The following is an 18,561-nucleotide window of genomic DNA, read 5'->3' as shown; positions in this document are numbered from 1 at the left end:
TGATTTTAAAACAGGTTTAAGTAGCTTTATTTTCTCCATGATTTTTCCTCCCAAAGGGCCAATGTCCTTATGATACTGAGGGATCCCAGGACTTAGACCCAGAAAGTGACAGTTTACAGTCTCATCGAGTGATCAGAAAAAGCCTTCACTGTCTAGTGACACCCATGACTGGCGTGTGCAGTCCAGCTAGCCCATAGTTCAAGGGACATGGCTTGAGACAGATCTTCCTCTCATGACACAGCCACAGGCTTGCTTGAGTTGGTGGTCACGTTCTGGAGGGGCGTCTGGCAGGATCCGTCACCTCCGATGATCTGCTCCAATGGCATCTGTGACTGTGTTAAAACCCTGCTCTCTGGAAAGAAAACAGGTAGCCTGTCCTCAGGAAGCCCACACTCGCCACGAGCATGCTGCTTACCACACCATCCCACCCAACACACCTTACGACCACTACTCTGCCCTCACCCAGGCCCCTGCACCTATGTCCAGCCAGGTCTTCTGTGACTTCAGGAAGGGAAGTGACTTGATACCCTGCAGCTCCCGGATGCAAATGTAAATTCACTCCCTGCTTCATCCTGCTAGGACTCCCCTATCCCTGGTCCCTGAGCAAGTGGCAATTCCTTGTCCCGAGCACTGCCTCAGAAGCATTCCGAATTCCCTGGGCGCTGTTTGTCCTTGGTCAAAGGTGCAGCAGAGAAATCCTCCCACCCTGCCGTCAGTGTTTCCCTCCAGCCCCCTGGGAGTGCACGGTAGAGCAATGTCAAGTGTCACTTTTTTTTTTTTTTTTTTTTGAGACAGGGTTTCTCTGTGTAGCTTTGCACCTCTCCTGGAACTCACTCTGTAGCCCAGGCTGGCCTCAAACTCACAGAGATCCGCCTGCCTCTGCCTCCCAAGTGCTGGGATTAAAGGCGTGCGCCACCACCGCCCGGCGTAGTGTCACTTTCTAATTCACCTCTCCGACCAACTTCCCGGTCTCAAGCTGCAACAAGCCCCACTCACTTTAGAAGCGCCTCCAGCTCACGCTTGACCCTGACCACGACAGGTGGCCCCAGGAAGGTGAGGGCCGTGTACAACTGCACCAGGGAGGCCCCCGCCTGGATCTTCTCCAGCGCGTCCTGCCCACTGCTCACACCACCAACCCCGATAATGGGAATCCTGCCTGGAGAGAAGCACAGAACAAGGCCAGGAGGGCGGGGTAAGGACTCCGGTCTCCACCAGCCCTCAGTCCCAGCAGACACAGCGGATGAGGAGAGAACCAGGGCTCTCAGCAAACACTGTGGACCGGGGCAGAAACAGGGCCTCACAAGCCTTGCCTTGAGTGAGGGTGTACATCTCCCGGATGGTCTGGGTCGACAGATCTCGGAGTGGCTTCCCACTCAGTCCTCCCGTCTCAGAGCGGAGGGCACCTTGGAGGCCAGAAGGGCGACTCACTGTGGTGTTTGTGACAATCAGTCCATCGATGCCCAGCTGCAGCGTGAGACGGAGAAAGAGCCTTAAGCCATGGATCTGAGGGACTCATAGAAACTGTTTCTTTTGAGGACTGAAGCAGCCACCAGGCCAGGGACCAGTTCTGCAGAGCAAGACCCTCACAGGCCTCACCTACATCTTGACTGGAGAAGCTATGAGATTGAGCCTCTCAGTGTGACTCAGTAGTGTCTCACATTGAGCCCATCACCGTACCTGAGCAGGGTTTGACCCTTAGAACAAGCTGTCTGGGTGTCTTATCTGAGGCCCTCAGGGAGTATGTAGTAGAACCAGGATTTAAATCCAGGACTGCTGGACTATGTTCCTACTACCCTCTTTAGCCATAGAAGCCTGGTGTTTGGACCAGCTGAAAAGGGACAGACAACATTCTAGTCCCAGCTGAGACTGGCAGAGAGGCCAGCACAGGCCTTAGACTTTCTGGATGAAGACGGATCAGAACCAAGAAAAAAGATGCAGCAAATATGTTTTCAAAGTCAGTTTGCCACCAGATGAACTATACAATGACAGCCAGCTGACTAGCCTTCCACCTCACACTGAGGAAGTCACCAACCATGCCGTTCTGTGTCATCCCAGCAGCAGTGGACAATGAAGGCCACCCCACCCTGCCCTGGACCACCCTGACTCAAACCTCTCTGGCCACACTGGCAATGTCCTCCTTGTCCTGGGCCGTGAGGTCAGGGGCGATCTTCACCAGCACGGCTGGCTTCCGCAAGCCCTTCAGGGCGTCCCTCTCCTGCAGCACCTGGGTTGACAAGCCAGAGATGAGACCCCAGCCAGCCCATACCCAGCAGTGCAGATCAGCATTCTCACATACGGCCAACTAGAGCACAAGCAATCTCTCCCCTTGGGATAACTGCTCAAGGGTTTTGATTTTATCCCTGAAAACAAGCAAGGGTATATGTCACAAGTACTGTGCAGTGAGAAGTAATCCCGTTCCCACACAGTGCTGCACACGGAGTGATACAGGAGAGACGTGCCTGCTCTGGCTGCTTGTGGTTTTATAGCAGTTAACTGCCTACTGCATATGACTGGGGCTGTGAGAGAGGAGAGGGTGCTTGGAAAAAGTGTGATGAGGAGTCCTAGCCTAGATGTGAAGAACAGCTTCTCCTCAGTGGTCCTGAACCTTCACCTGAAGATTGAAAAGGAGTAGGGACTGGATGGCCAAAGGAACATGCGATGGTGTAATGACACACCTTGGCCAGCAGGCGGCGCAGCTCAGTCTTTCCCTGTAGGCTCCTCAGACCAGCAGTGTTGGGACTGGACACGTTTACCACCAGGTAGTCAGCCAAGGGGCCCAGGACACGAACACCCTCTACATAGTCTGCAGCAGCATCCACCGAAGTCTTATTCTTCCCCAGGTTTATTCCCAGAGGCAGCCCATCTGTGAATATCAACAGTGTGTCCCCACAGTTTCCCAGGCAACACTTTGAGTACAGGATGGACTCCCCTGAATCTGAACTTTCCTGAAGCAGCTGACAGAGGTGAAACATTCATTCCTGGGGCTGCTGCCTGATGACGGAGAACCAGTTCATAATCTCTAAATGGCCAGTGTGCACACCTACCAGGATACTTCCGGCATACTAAGCCTTTTATCTTTTAAATTTTAAATGGAGGAATTAGAAGCCTAAATACTAGGAAAAAAACAGAAAAACAGTAGGAAGCTGGGCATGGTGAGTGCTTGTAATCTCAGTTCTCAGGAGGTGTAGGTAAGAAAAAGTTCAAGGTCATCCTCAGCAACATAGCAAGTTCAAGGCCAACCTGGGCTACATGAGACCCTATCTCAAAAAAACAAACAAACAAAAAAATGCAGGGCTATGGAGATTGTATCTCAGAGGCACAGCACATACTTAGCATAATTAAGAAGGGTATCCCCAGCAGATCACACAGATCTCTACAGGCTTCCTCCACCACCCTATCCTTTGTCACAGCTGTGGCTCAAGGAGGCACTCCCTGGGAACCCTACAACCCCACTGGCCAGGGGGTCGGTCCATGATCCTCACTCTCCCTCTGTCCTCCAATTCCAATCCCCCAGTCTTATCCCAGCTTTGTAGCAGATCAACTACTGTGTCCTCTCCTTCCTCTCTGTCCTCATTCCCAGGGGTCTGCGCAGACCCTGGTGACACACCCAGCTTTCCTCCCTCCTATGGACCCTCTTGCCACCACCCCTTTCTAGCCCATCCTCATTCCTTAGGGTCAGCTCCCAAAGCCTAGAAACACTTTCTACCCAGGACCACCAGTGGCCACACCTGACAGGATCTCAGAAACACTTCCTACCAGGCAACCCAAAGTCACCACACTCTCCTGTGGGAGGGTAACAGGAACCAAGAAACTGATCATTACCCCAACAAAGACAAGACCAGATATCAGCACCTAGAATTACAGTCATCTCAAACCCAGATGCCTAGACGCCAGCATAAAAACCCAGAAACAGCCAGGACAACATGTCTCCACTAGAGCCCAGCAACCCTACCACAGCAGGCCCTGAGAATGCAGTATAGTGAAACACAAGACAAGGATCTCAGAACAGCTGTTATGAACACACTCAAGTTCCTTAAAGAGGGTCTGAATAAACCCATTAATGAAAACACAAACAGTGGAATGAAACGAAGAAAACCGTTCAACACATGAAAGAGGAAACAGAATAACTAAAGAAAGCCCAGACTGAGGTAAAGTTGGAAATGAAAAATTGAGGAACTAGAACAGAAACCACAGAAGCAAGCCTCACCAAAATTATAAAAGCGATGGAAGAGGGAATCACAAGCGTTGAAGGCAAGATAGGAGAAAAATATACCTCAGTCAAAAAAATGTTAAATCTGAAAAGAAAATCCAGGCACAACACATCCAGGAAATCTAGGACACTATGAAAAGACCAAATCTATGAGTAATAGGGATAGAAAAAGAAGAAACCCAAGTCAAAGGCACAGAAAATATTTTCAACAAAATCAAAGATGAAAAGTTACCTAACTTGATAGGAAGTGCCTATCATGGTACAAGAAGCAAGTAGAACACCAAATAGATTGGACCCAAAAATAAATTCCCCACAACACATAATAATAATAATATAAAAATGTATAGAACAGAGAAAGTCTAGCAAAAGCTGCAAGAGAAGACGACCAGATAACATCTAAAGGCAGACAAGCCTATTAGACTCATTCCTGACTTTTCAATAGAGACTCTAAAAGCCAGAAGGGCCTGGACAAATGCTCTACCACAAATACCAGCCCAGACTACTATATCCAGCAAAACTTTCAATCACAAATCCAGCTCTATCGAAGGTGCTACAAGGAAAACTTCAACCTGAAGAGGTTAACCACTCCAAAACACAAGGAATAAATAATCTAAGACCAACAAACCAAAAGAACTGGGGGACCCACACCTTAACAACAATATAACAGGAATCAACAAACATTGATATCAATGGCCTCAATTTCCCAATAAAAAGACACAGACTAATGGATTGGGTTCAAAAACAGTATCCATCCTTCTACTGCATCCAAGAAACATACTTTAACATTGAGGATAGACATCACCTCAGAGTAAAAGAATGGAAAAAGATATTCTAAGCAAATGGACCAAGGAAGCAAATGGGTGTAGTCATTTTAATATATGACAAAATAGACTTCAAACCAAAACTAATCAAAAGAGATAGGAAAGGAAACTACATATTCATCAAAGGAAAAACCCACCAAGGGGACATTGAAATTCTAAACATCTATGCACCAAACACAAGGGCACCCAAGTTCATAAAACAAACTATGCTACAGCTTAAATCAGATATTGATCCCTCACACACACATAATGGGAGACTTCAATACCCCCACTCTTGCCAATAGACAGGTCATCCACACAAAAACTAAACAAAGAAATGCTGTAGCTAAATGATGTCACAAACCAAATGGACCTAATTTTACAGACCATTTCACCCAAACACAAAAGAATATACCTTCTTCTTAGCACCTCATGGAACTGTCTCCAAAACTGACCATATACTCAGCAACCAAGTATCAAAAGATACAAGAATATTGAAATAATACCCTGTTATCCTATCAGACCACCACAGATTAAAGCTGGATATCAACAACAACAGAAAGCTTACAAACTCATGAAAACTGAACAACTCACTACTGCATGAAAAACAGGTCAAGACAAAACAAAAAAACAAAACTTTATATAGCACTAAGTGCCTACATAAATAAATTGGAGAGATCTCATACTAGTAACTTAACAGCACACCTGAAAGCTCTAGAACAAAAAGAAGAAATCACACCCAAAAGGAGTAGATGACAAGAAATAAACAAACTCAGGGCTGAAATCAACAAAATAGAAACAAACAAACAAAAAGAAAAGAAAAAAATTTGCTGGGCAGTGGTGGTGCACGCCTTTAATCTCAGCACTCGGGAGGCAGAGCCAGGTGGATCTCTGTGAGCTTGAGGCCAGCCTGGTCTACAGAGAGAGATCCAGGACAGGCAGCAAAACTATATGGAGAAACCCTGTCTCAAAAAAAAAAAAAAAAAAAAAAAAAAAAAAAAGGAAAGAAAAAGAAAAAGAAAAAAACAAACAAAAATAATGGAAAGAAACAGTGAAATAAAGAGTTGGTTCTGTGTCACCCAGACACCTTGGAGATTAAGGATAACTTTGAAGGTCACTGGCCTCCATCTGTTAACAGTAGCATGCCAGCTAAGCCTTTTCATTTTCACAACCCTCTTCAAGCTGGTGTAGTACCTACTTTTCAAGAGTGGTTCTATACAACATTTATTGGCCTCCTGAAATTCATTTAGCCCCCTTTAAAGATACCTTAAAATTTATGAGCCTGAATGCAGCCATTACGAGACCATTAGTTCTGCTCCTTGTGTGCTGTTTGTTTTTTCTTTATGGTTCTTAGTTATTCTTTTGCAGAGCTGCCAGCTTAAGTCATGCTGGGATCAAGAAAAATGGGCCTTGGTGGTTCGTGTTCCTGGAGTTGTATCCATGCCAGTGGATACCCACACGCTCCAGAAGAGAATTTGACATTGCTACTGCTGTTGTTGCTGTTATAGCAGTGGCAGCCACCACTGCTACTGTTTCTGGGATTACCATTTCATAATTGGTTACTAGAGCTAGCACAGCAGAGACCCTGGCAGCAAAAGTAGCTACCACAGTTAGTTAATCTTTCATTCTATTGGGCATGATAAATTTAATTCAATAGTTATATACATTTCAATTGGCTTTGAAAATTGTAAATTTATAAACTCAAGTTCCATTTGCTTTTGGGATACCATCTTACAAGGACTCCAATTTGTAGTAAAGCTCGTTAAGGAAGGGAATGGCTCAGTTGCCTTTAGCCTACTGGCTATGGGTGAGTTAGGACTTCTGTTGGTCTTTTCTGTGTCAAACACACAGATTGCAAGCCCAGCGCCACTTTGAGATCTTTGGCAGCAGTTAACTCTGCAACTCACACATGATTGAGCCTGTATGATAATGAGTATTCAGAGACAGGTAATACCCAGGGGACACTCACCAACCTAAGACAGAGCGCCTGTGTGCCCTGGGCAGATGTCTCCATGACGGGTAATGTGACCTGCTGACGTCCCATGCAACCTAAGTCAGAAGCTCATTTTTTAGTAAAAGGGGGACCTGTAGGTCCCTGGCCCCCGTTTTGGGTAACTGTTGCCTTGTTTGCTGACCTTGACCTTGATATCCAGCCTATACTAATTCCCTGCTGGGTTCCACCCTCCTGAATGCTTAAGGGAAGTTCCTTGTCTGTGTATCCTGCATATTGGGCGTTAACTGCTTAGATGCGAGATTGTAAAACACCGGTAGCGAACTTCTGCCCTCCGAGGTTCACCCATTGTGCTGTAAGCCTGTATTTAAGACCTCCTCCCTCCTTCAATAAATGGCATTCGGCATTAAAAAAAATAATAAATAAATAAAAATTTTTTAAAAAAGAGTTGGTTCTTTGGGAAACTCAGTCAGATTGACAAACCTTTAGCCTAATTAATTAAAAGGTAAAGAGGGGAGATCCAAATTAACAAAACTAGAGATGAAAAGGAGGACATAACAACAGACACCAAGGAAATCCGAAGAATCATAGGGACATATTTTAACAACTGGACTCCACCAAATTGAAAACTGAAAATAAATGGATAATTTTCTCACTATACACCATCTATCAAAGCTAAATCAAGATCAGATAAGCAATGTGAACAGACCTATAACCCCTAGAGAAATAGGAACAGTCATTAAAAATCTCCCAACCAAAAAATACCCAGAGCCAGATAGTTTTAGTGCAGAAATCAACCAGATTTTCAAAGAAGTTGTTGGCCAAAGGGGCCTCATGAGAACCCCCAAACAACCCAGGCTACTGCCAAAGCTACTGGTTGTTCTCCACAAACTGACAGCAAGACCCTATTGCTATAGACAACACCTACACAAGTCACTGAATATGGAGAAGATGAGCTGGGGCCTACCTACAGTCTTCTTCCCTCTGGTCTAGTGCCCACGGCACTGGAAGGTACTCTGCACGCTACCGAAGGAGAAAGGTAAACACCAACCCAGCTACAAATCTTTTGATCTACGGTGACCTGCCTGTAAGACTCACTAGTGAAATAGTAGCACAAAGCTTGTGGAAGTAACCAGCCAATACCTGACTGGACTTAAGGCCCACACCATGAGATGGAACCCAACCTCAACACTGCTTGGGTGGCCAGGATCTGAGACCAGACAGGTCAGGGACCCAGGGGAAAACCAAATACTACTGTTCTGTTAAAGGAACACAGCAATAAAATAACTCCTAAAGACATTCTGCTGTACTCATAGATCAGTGCCTTGCAAAAGTTAAATATATATATATATATATATATATGCGGGGGTTGTTGGGGGAGGTAATAAAAGTGAGAGCAGGCATGCATTGATAGGCATGTCAGCAAGAGCAACATGAATCTCATGAGCCTTGGTCAAGAGACTGTATGGGAAATGGTTAAAAACAAATAAGAGTATAAAACACTGGAAGCCACACATGGGGATTCAGCCTGCAGGAGGATTGCTGTAAGTCTGAGGCCAGCCTGAGCTACACAGGGAAACGCTAAAAGACATTTTCAACTATCATGCCTAAAAGGTAGATGGAGGTGTATAATAAACCTTTTTAGTTCTCTGAGAAAATAATTAGGGTGATTATACATCTCCACAGCCCCAGGACATTCCTGGGGCCTGGGCATAATTACTCACACCTGCCCCGTCACACGCAAAAGGCCAAGCCTCTAGAAGAGTGCTCTTTCAAACTCCTACTGTCTGTGACAGAAAGGAGGTTACTGGATTCAGCTTTTTCACAACTCCTAGCATATCAGTGGCCCGGGCTGCTGTCCATCTGCTGCTCCAGTGCACACCAGAACACCAAGTCAGCTCATACATGCCAGGCCAGGGAGGACACAAGCAACATCCCATACTGCTAACCACCTTCTCACAGCCGGTCACCTTCATGGACATCAGCTTAAAAGTAAGATTTGTGTAACTAATTTCCTAAGTGGTCTCGAAGCTTCTCAAGCCTAGCACTCGGCAAGCCAGGATCACTTGTGAGCTTGAGCACAAGTACAGTGGATCAAGAGTATGGCTTTCATGAGGTAACTGGGCCTTCCCTTAGTGCTTACCTGCCCACAGTGACACGATTCTGGAGTCAGGAAGGCTGTACGACTCTACACAGAGCACCATCTCTTCTCTCAACTCGTGTTCCTGGGCATGGCACTAGCCAAAGGTTTCTATGAGGCTGTCAGCTGCCAGCAGACACATGTGGGCAGAGCACAGACACAGAACTTGCCCTCACTCCTAGCAAAAAGTTTCCATGAGGCTGCGAGCTGCCAGCAGACACATGTGGGCAGAGCACGGACACAGGACGTGACCTCACTCCAGTGAATGTGAGGGCACAGACTGAGGGTGAAGGGTGGACACGGGTGAATGGGCGATAAGGGTAGCACACAGAGCACTGCGGGCATTAACAAGAAGAAATGGAAGGCGGGAGGCAGAACACCACAAACCACGGACATCATGTTCAGACCTTCACGGTTCTGCAGGGCTGGCAGGGTCTGGTTCTGTCAGAGCCAGGGGTTTTTAAACACTGCCATTCCCTGCTCCCACCATCTGAACTTGCCAAACGCTTCAGCCCTTTCTTCCTTAGCTCCTCAGATAAATGCAGAAGTCCTTGGCTTAGTCGTCACACCATGAGGCTATCGAATGAGACTAAGACCTCCTGATGGCGTTCCAGAGGCAAAGGAGAAAAGCCTCCATGGACTGCCGAGGGCACTTGGGGAGCCATGGGCAGCAAAGGGGCCACCACCCAGGGCTTTGACCCCAAAATGCACCTCAGAGAGCAGAGCAGACCACAGAGGACAAACTGGAACATCTCCACGAAAAGTCACCATAGGTGATGGCTGTTTCTAAAGTGAGTCCTGAGGACAATTGGCCCCCTAGTGGGGAGGAGTGTGACAACTCTCCTCTTTAGCTCTCCCCGAACTAATACACGCTATTTACACAGTGAACAGAAGGATGCAGGGAGGATGTGGGAAGATGCACTCGGGTCACGTCTTAGCTCCACACATGCTCTCTGCTGATCTCCAAGCCCCCAAGTTAGGAACACCCAGGTTCTATGGGTGCCTGAGACCAGCAAGGCTCTGCTGAATTAGGGCATTTGCTTAAGACCTTTGAGGCTGTGGTGGACAGCTAAGAGCAGCTGTCCATATGGAATACCACATCCTTGTTCACGGAAAGCAAGGGTCACCTGTGTAGTACCAAGGCTGCTGACAGCATGTGGCCACCAGCCCTGGCCAAGTGAGAGGAAGTAAAAGGCACGTGGGTGCTGGAGGAGCAGAAGCCAATAAAAGGAGGAGGCTAGTTAATTAATTATTTTACATTGATTGCATGTTACAGTGACTTTAGAATACATTGTTTATGATAAAAATCATGATAATTATCAAGTTCACTTCTTTTTCTAGTTTTTCTCCAAACAAGGAGAGCCTGAGTTGCTTTGTATGCTTTTTATTGTTTGTTTGTTGTTTGTTTCCTGTTCCTGAATCATGTGCCCTCCCCACGTTTTTCCCCATGTTTCTCTGTAATAGAGGAAGAACAACCCTCCCGCAGCACCTGACTTTACCTGCAGTGAGCTTAGTCTGCTTCTGCTGTCTGGCCCGCAGCCTCTGTTCCACCACTGAGAGCCCGTGGCTGTTGAATCCGTACCTGGTGCACATAAACCCACAGGGAGGGGGTGGAGTTAGAAGGTGATAGTTCGGAAAAGGCACCCGAGACCATTTCCATGCTCTCGCCGCTGGTTACTCATCACCATCAACTGGATGTGATTTAGAATCACCATGGAAACACACCTCTGGTGTGTCTGTAAGACTGTTTCCAGGAAGGTTGAACGGAACAGGGAAGACCCAGCATGGACATGGGCAGCACCATCCCATGGGCTCACATCCCAAACTGAGGAAGAAGGAGAAAGTGACCCGAGCCGGCATCCTTCACTGGTGCAAAGTGACCCTCTGCCTCAGGCTCCTGCCACCAGGAGGGCTTGTCCCCTCAGACCGTGAGCCAAAATGAACCCTCCCTTCCATAAGCGGCTTTTTGGTGCTGTTTTGTCCCAGTGACAAGAATGACAGCGAATGGGGTCTGGTTACATCACTTTGTTGCTTGCAGCCACAGCAACACAGCATGGACAGTAGCATGTGGACCTGCTGGCACAGTAAACACTCACCCATCCCTTCTGCATGCCTATACCAAACACGTAACACATACATGAGCAAGAAGGTTAAGTGTGCAGGTGCCCAAGAGCACAGGCGCCTGTCCCTCACCACTCCCTGTCCCATGGGACTCTATCAAGTACCATCACCCTAAGACCCGAAGTCACCTGTAACAGTCAAATCAGAAACACAAGTATTTTGCCTGGCCAGTCCTAAAGACATCGGTCCTTGCCTGTACTGCAGCAGAAAGATCCATGACTTGTAGAGAAGTTTCCTGCAACATGCAGTAGGAAGCACAGCCACAGGCCCTTCAAAATCCCCACAAGGAGGTGCTCCAAAACTCTTCCAGCAAAAGCACAAAGGTCTTCTCTTTAGGGTTATACTAACCACACAGAACAATGAAGGGCAAGACTCCATACAGTCGGCAGGATTCCTCCTCCTAAGAGCAGTTGTCCATATGGAATACCACACCCTTGTTCACGGAAAGCAAGGGTCACCTGTGTAGTACCAAGGCTGCTGACAGCATGTGGCCACCAGCCCTGGCCAAGTGAGAGTAAAAGGCACGTGGGTGCCGGAGGAGCAGAAGCCAATAAAGGAGGAGGCTAGTTAATTAATTATTTTTACATTGACTGTATGTTACAGTGACTTTAGAATACATTGTTTATGATAAAAATCATGATAATTATATTATCAAGTTCACTTCTTTTTCTAGTTTTCAATGTAGTCATTAGAACATTTCAGATTCCATGTGAGATCATTATATTCTTATAGGCCAACACTGGACAAGGGCAATGGAGTAACAATGTAGAAAAGCACACACTGTGAAGTCCAACAGAACAGCCCAAGCCTTCCCACGCTGTTCTTTGCCGCCAGCACCACACCTCAGCGGGAACACCTGGTAAAATCCAGGGGTTTTTTTTCTTCCCCAAGGTTGGGGTAAGAGCTGCCTAGTACACAACGGGTGTTCAAAGGGCTCCTGGATATTCCACATGACAGAAAGTCCACCTATCATATGGGAAGAGCAGAAGGCAGGTCTTCCATTTCAGGGATCCCAGCAGGGGAGGAGATATAGCCCTCTGACACTGAGCCACCACCTACCTGTTAATGACAGCTTGATCCTCCCGAAGTCGGAACACTCTGGGTCTGGGGTTTCCTTCCTGAGGCTGGGGAGTCACACTTCCCACCTCAACAAAACCAAAGCCCAGCTTGTAGAGGCCGTCCACAGCTTCCCCGTGCTTGTCAAATCCTGCAGCAATCCCTACTGGGTTTCGGAATTTATGGCCCAGGACTCTCACTTCCTGGGAAGGAGACAAGGTCAGAGGTATACAAGGCTACACCAAGTGGTTCTCAGCAGGGATCCCAGCATCCTGTATCAGAATTCCCCTGGAGCTTGCTAAGCATCACTGGGCCCACAGAATAGGGATCTTTGCGAGGAAGGACACTCTGAAGTATCTACCTGCATCAGCGCTCTGCAGGGGCTTCCGATGCCTGCTGGAGTCTGACACCACGAGGTCTCAAGGCTGGGGGAGAGGCAGTGTCCCACCACAAGTGAATAGAGACAGGTGCTGTCTTGCACACTTACAGTATACATTCTTATCTACTCAACCTGGGCAGGAGAAGGGGTCCTTGGTGTCAGCCTTTAGGTCATGCTACTCTGACACCCGTGAGCACCACACCAAAGCCTGTAACCAGCCTAGCTTACAAGCCCCAGCTGACCCTTCCTCCACAACTGACAAGAAGCCAGCCCATGGGCACTATGGAGAGTTGGAGGGAGGACATTGCAGGCATTGGTACTGGCTCCAGTCACCTCTTAGAGGTCAAGTAAGTGTCCCCAAGGGAAAAGCCACATGGTCTTGAAATCCGCAGGAGATGAGAAAGAGCACAAGGAAAGTAAGAATGTGCACACAGCACTTGGGAATCACGAGGTGAGGGGTTCAGGTATAACGGGCCCTCCTTGAGGTACCCTCAAGCCAGTTCTCAACCCTGGCTGCGTGACAGAGCCCGGGTGCTGTCAAACTTCCCAGAGATTATGGTTAAACCCAGGCAGCCAAGCATTCCAAAAGCACCCCCACCCTCCTAGGAGAGTCTAGTCATGATAAAGAACTTAGGAAAGACTTAGGAAACAGCAAGAACTAATGGAGGAAGGTGAAGTGGGCTGAGAGTATCAACAGGCCCGGCTGTTGAGGAGCAGGGACCCACTGGGCATCGTGACACATACTGTATGGTCCCACTTCCTCAGGAAGCTGAGCTTCAGAAATCATTTGAGCCCACAAGTTCGAGACCAACCTGGACAACATGGATCCATCTCAAAAGAAAAAGGGTAACATTCAGAGAGACAGTAGAAGGGCCATACTGGCTCTGTCATAAATGGAGCCAGGTAGGCCAGAGGAGTGAGTTGTGGCTGAAGGTGGCTGGGGCAGGAGGTTGCCTAGGACTTAAGTCCTCGACCTGCTGAGGATGATGACTACATCCAGGGCCTGCTTCTGGTGGGGGGGGGGGGGGGGGGAAGGACCCATCAGGCCAGGCTGCAGCGCCCCCCTGACCCTTCATACCTACCCAGACAGAGGATATAACATCTACAACTGACAGCCCTTACCAGCTAACACTGTGCCTTTAGCCGTTTAATGACTCCAGAAGATGTCCCCGATCAACAGAGGGATCTCAGCAAGGCAGGCTAGTGGCCAAGGTTGGACACTGGAGTCAGACTCCACGGGTTTGAATCCTGGTCCTGCCTCGCAGCTGTGTGACCTTGGGCAAGTCCCTTACTTAGTCTATATCTCAGTTTCCTGATCTGTAGATGGAGATGAGACTGAGACAGGACCTAGCTCAAAGAGTAGTTGTAAGGATGAAAGTTGTAAGCATAGGCTACGTGGTGAGTGTTCTTCTGTAAGTACAAGGTGTAACTCAGAATAAAAGATGCTTCCTCAGACCAGGCTCCGGGTTCCGGCTGCTTGAAACCCTGTAGCTCTGGTTTTCAAAAGCAGAGAAGTACAAAAGTGATGAAGCATGTGACCTTCCCTGTATACCTAAATGTAACACAGGGTGACCCAGGAGCACCTACCAGCATGTCAGAGTCCTGAAATGTAGCTCGAGGAAGGAGCCCCAGGGACGTGAAGCGAACAGCTAGCCGGTGGGCTGACTCTGGGTCTAGCAGCCTCTGCAGGGCCGGCATCAGATAATCAGCATAGAAATGGTCATCGCCAATGGCTGTCAGGTAAGAGGTGAAGAGAAATCCTCCACCCCCAAGGATGATGGCTGCATCCAATGCCCGCTTCTAGTGAGGAAAAAGAAAGGCTCCATGGGGACCCCCATCAGGCCAGGTTGCAGCACCCTTCCTGACCCTGTACCCATCTACATGAAGTGACAGCCCTTCCCTGCTCACACTGCCCCCACTTCATGTCCTGCCCACTTACACACCAGCCTTTGTAGATGTAGTATCTACACTACTTACACAGGTTCTAGCCCTGAATATTTTCCTAAGGACCAGCCAGGGAATTTTCAAGACAGGCAGTACTGCCCACTAGGGGACATATGGGAAAATTTTTACTAGTTAATGAGGGAACAATGCTAATAGATTTGGTGTGGAGAAAATCAGTCCTGTCAATATTCCTCATTGATTAAACCTAACGCACTAATTTCCCTATGTACTGTACTATGTTTGAATTTGCTATTGCTATTTATGTAGGTTTAAAAAAAAAAAAAAAAAAAAAACAGGGGCTGGAGAGATGGCTCAGCGGTTAAGAGCACTGGCTGTTCTTCCAGAGGTCATAAGTTCAATTCCCAGCAACCACATGGTGACTCCCAACTATCTGTAATGAGATCTGGTGCCCTCTTCTGGCATGCAGGCAGAACACTGTATACATAATAAATAAATCTTTAAAAAAAAAAAAAAGAAAAGAAAACTTATTATCTGAACCAAGGGGAAAGCTATGTAGTTCACAACACAAACACCAACTACCCCCCCCCCCAACATGGTTTACATACACTTTTCCAGGAACATAGGTACCTTGTAACTTAAGGACAACTGTACTGTTTACCCAAAACATTACCAAGAATTAGTCACCGTTCCTAAAACCCCACCAGGAAGGATATACTGTACTGTTTGTATACCAGTGCACACCTTCTAAGTAGAGGCTTAAACACCTTTATATTGTAGTTAGGACATGGTGTTTATATTTTAAAATTATACCTAAAAAGGTTACTGGCCTGAAATGTCCTGTGTATAATATAAACATAGCTTCACACTTTGGGTAGAGAACCACTACCCCAGCTCAGAAGCGGTTCACAATGCTTTGTGATAATTATCACTGCCAGATGCTAAGCAGCTAATGCATTCATTCAATCCTTCACCAAAGGCAAGCTAACCAGGCCTGGTCCTTGTCCTTCAGAAGAGTGTAATCTAATGAAGAGACAAATTAATGGCCTTGTAAATATAGAGCCAAGAAAACAGACATGAAGGAATAACATAATGGAAGGATTTTGAGGAAACAAGTTAAAGCTGACTTTCAAAAGGGACACAAAAGCTAAAGAGGAGGGAGAAGTTGGAAAAGGGGTCTCTAGGTGGCGGGGGCCAATGAGAAGGGCCAGAGAATGAGGTAGCGGAAGCAGTCTGTTTGGAACTAAAAGGAAAGCATTGCTTAAAATGAGGTAGGAGCAAAGAGAGGAATGTTAGCCAAAATACAGACAGCTCACCACAACCACCTATAACTCAAGCTTTAGGGGCTCCAGCACATCTGGTCTCAGAGAGCACCTGCACTCACGCCACACACAAAAACACACAAACACATACACATCTACACATAATTTTATTTTTTAATTTGTCCACTAAAGAAGGAAGTGGAGGGTGTGATCAGATTTGCCTGAACAACAAACCAAGTATTCATTTTCCCTCCTCCTGGGAGACTGCAGAAGCCCCACGTGTCAAGCAAAATAACTGAGCACTCTTTCCCAAACCAGGGACACAACTGAGGTCTCTTCACACAGGGCTCCCATTCTAACCACACTTGATCTGGAAGGGTGGCCGCATGTCTTATTTCATTCCGCCTTGGATCCTTTCCACAATGCTAGACGACACGCGCTTACAGAGGCCCGACACTAGTTCAAATTAAAAAAAAAAAAATGCCCGCGATCGCTCACGCTCAGCACGCTTGCTTTTCTGCATGCCCCTACGCTGCACACACGTGCAGGCCACACAGCAAGGGTCCCAGCCTTTCACTCTCCCCGCCTCATCCTCTCCCAGCGTGCGACCCGACTTCGCGCGAGCTCCCACGGCAGACTCACTCTCAAGTGTCTCCACGCCATTCTCCTTCGGCCACTGGGCCCGCCTCTGCCTCCACTCCATTGGAGAATCTCGGCTCGGCTCCACCTATCGCCGGCCCAGCCCCGTCCCTAGATGCTAATTGGTCAGTCTCACGCGTGCGCTCTGCCTGAAGCCCTGTCCCTCCCATCCGGTCCCCCTAGTACGTCGCTATGTTGTTTTGCCACTGTCATGCCGTCTGAGGAACGCTCGCTACTGCGCAGAGCTTGTCTGAAATTCCACACCCTCCCTTCTGTGCATCAGTGAGGAAGAGGCTTCCAGAAGCCTCTGGAGTGGGGCGCAGACTCCTCTGAAGTCTGCAGACTGGAACCCCAGCGCCCGGCTGTGTGCACTACTGTAATGCTTCCCTGCCCTTAGGAAAAGACTAAGGACGATGCAGCCCGAAGGTTCCGCATGACTGTCTTTATGCCAGCGCTTGGGTATGACCTTTGTGGGCTCCTTCCTAAAACAAAACTTAATTCTGTTTTACAGCTCACACTCATGTCAACACATTGTAAACCATAAATACATAACATTTTACTTGGCAATTTAAAAAGTAAACGCTGCTGTGTTGATAAGTAAATATGGTTCTTATGTTTGAGACAGTCTTACTGTGTAGCCCATGTTTCTCTAAAATTAACAATCCTCCTGCCTCGGCACTCAAGTGCCTGAGTGTCCACAGAGTACAGAAAAGGGCATTAAATCCTCTGGAACTGTGGCTAGAGATGGTTGGACCCAGGCCCTCAAAAAGTGTAGTCAGCTCTCTTAACGGTTGAGTACTCACAAGCACCCATTCTGATCTTTAACCTCCTGTTTCCCGCTCCTTTTTGTCCCTTATCCTTTCCACTGGTCCCCTTCCTTCTCAAAAGTAGTACTCCCCCACTTTAGGTCATAATTTGGGGCGAGTTGTGGGGAGGCTGAAGAGATGGCTCAGCTCTTAACGTTTGCTGGAGAGGAACAGAGTTCCGTCCCCAGCACCCACATAGGTGGCTCACAACTGTCTGTAACTCCAGTTTCAGGATTTCATAGTCTCCTGCGTCACTCTACTCATTTGCACATACCCAAATGCAGACACATACACCTACACATAATGAAAAATGATAAAAATAAATCTTAAGTCTGTATTCTGCATATGAGAAAAAAAACATATTTGGCTTTCTGAGATTGGCTTGCTTCACTTAACATGATCTCCAGTCCCGTGCGTTTTCCTGTAAATGATCTCATTTCATTCTTTTCAATGGCTGAATATTGTCCTATTCCTATGTATACCATATTATCTTTATCTGTTCATCTGTTGCTGATTCCATAACTTGGCTGTTGTGAATAGTGCTGAAAAAAAAAAGAAAGAAAGAAATGGGTGTGCAGGTACCTCTGTTGTGTGCCAACTTGGATTCCTTTGGGACTCTACCTAGAAGTAACATAGCTAGGACTGTCAGGTGGTGATTCTATGTTTGCTTGTTTGTTTTAAATTTTTGTTCTGTGTGTGAGAGTTCAGGCACCAGCCTACTGTGGCAGACATGTGGAGACCAGAGTACAAGTTTCAGGGGTCATTTCTCTCCACTTTGTTGAGGCAGGACCTCTCTTGTTTCTGTAGCACTGCATACTCCAGGCTGGCAGGCAGTTCTGTCTCTATCTCCCAACTCCCAGTAGCAATGCTGGGATTACAGATGCTTACCACTGTATCCTGTGGGTTCTGGGGTTCAAACTCAGGTTATCAGACTTTCACATGTAATAGCTGTGCCAATTTATATTCTTATAGGAGTGTTCAAGGTTTCCCTTTTGACTAGATCCTTGACAACTGTGAGAGCCCACGGTGACTCAGTTTCCCACAGGGACTCAGTTTGAATCTGAAGTCCAGTCTGACCCAAGAGTTCAAAGCTTGTTTGCTCTAGTCTCTTCAGAAGCTGTGAGAAAGCTCTGATCAGGCTCCTGGGAAAAGTACAGGGGCTGTGAGAAAGTCCTGATTAGTTAGTGGGAAAGAACTAGCTATCTAGCTAATGCGCAATTTTAGGCAGGCTGCTGATGTTAGCAGGTGGCACATATTTGAGATAATGAAACTGCCTGTTCCTTGATTCAAGGTCA

The 18,561-nt window shown here is 47.2% G+C and overlaps 1 protein-coding gene across 1 annotated transcript; it reads right to left on the bottom strand.

Annotated features, from left to right (window-relative positions):
- Dhodh (dihydroorotate dehydrogenase (quinone)) lies at positions 1-16,537 on the bottom strand. Its single transcript, XM_059264036.1, has 9 exons — positions 16,464-16,537; positions 14,245-14,457; positions 12,282-12,481; positions 10,601-10,683; positions 2,676-2,863; positions 2,111-2,224; positions 1,311-1,464; positions 997-1,156; positions 1-352 (listed from the first exon to the last, which is right to left on the bottom strand). The coding sequence occupies exons 1-9, from the start codon at positions 16,482-16,484 to the stop codon at positions 298-300; spliced, it is 1,188 nt and encodes a 395-aa protein (XP_059120019.1). The 5' UTR covers positions 16,485-16,537; the 3' UTR covers positions 1-297.
- Positions 16,538-18,561: the final 2,024 nt, after the last annotated feature.

The sequence above is a fragment of the Peromyscus eremicus genome, chromosome 5 (assembly GCF_949786415.1).
Source record: "Peromyscus eremicus chromosome 5, PerEre_H2_v1, whole genome shotgun sequence".
In the NCBI taxonomy this organism is placed as follows: Eukaryota; Metazoa; Chordata; class Mammalia; order Rodentia; family Cricetidae; genus Peromyscus; species Peromyscus eremicus.
Note: the sequence above shows the minus strand (reverse complement) of the source record. Positions and strands in the feature narration are given on the sequence as shown.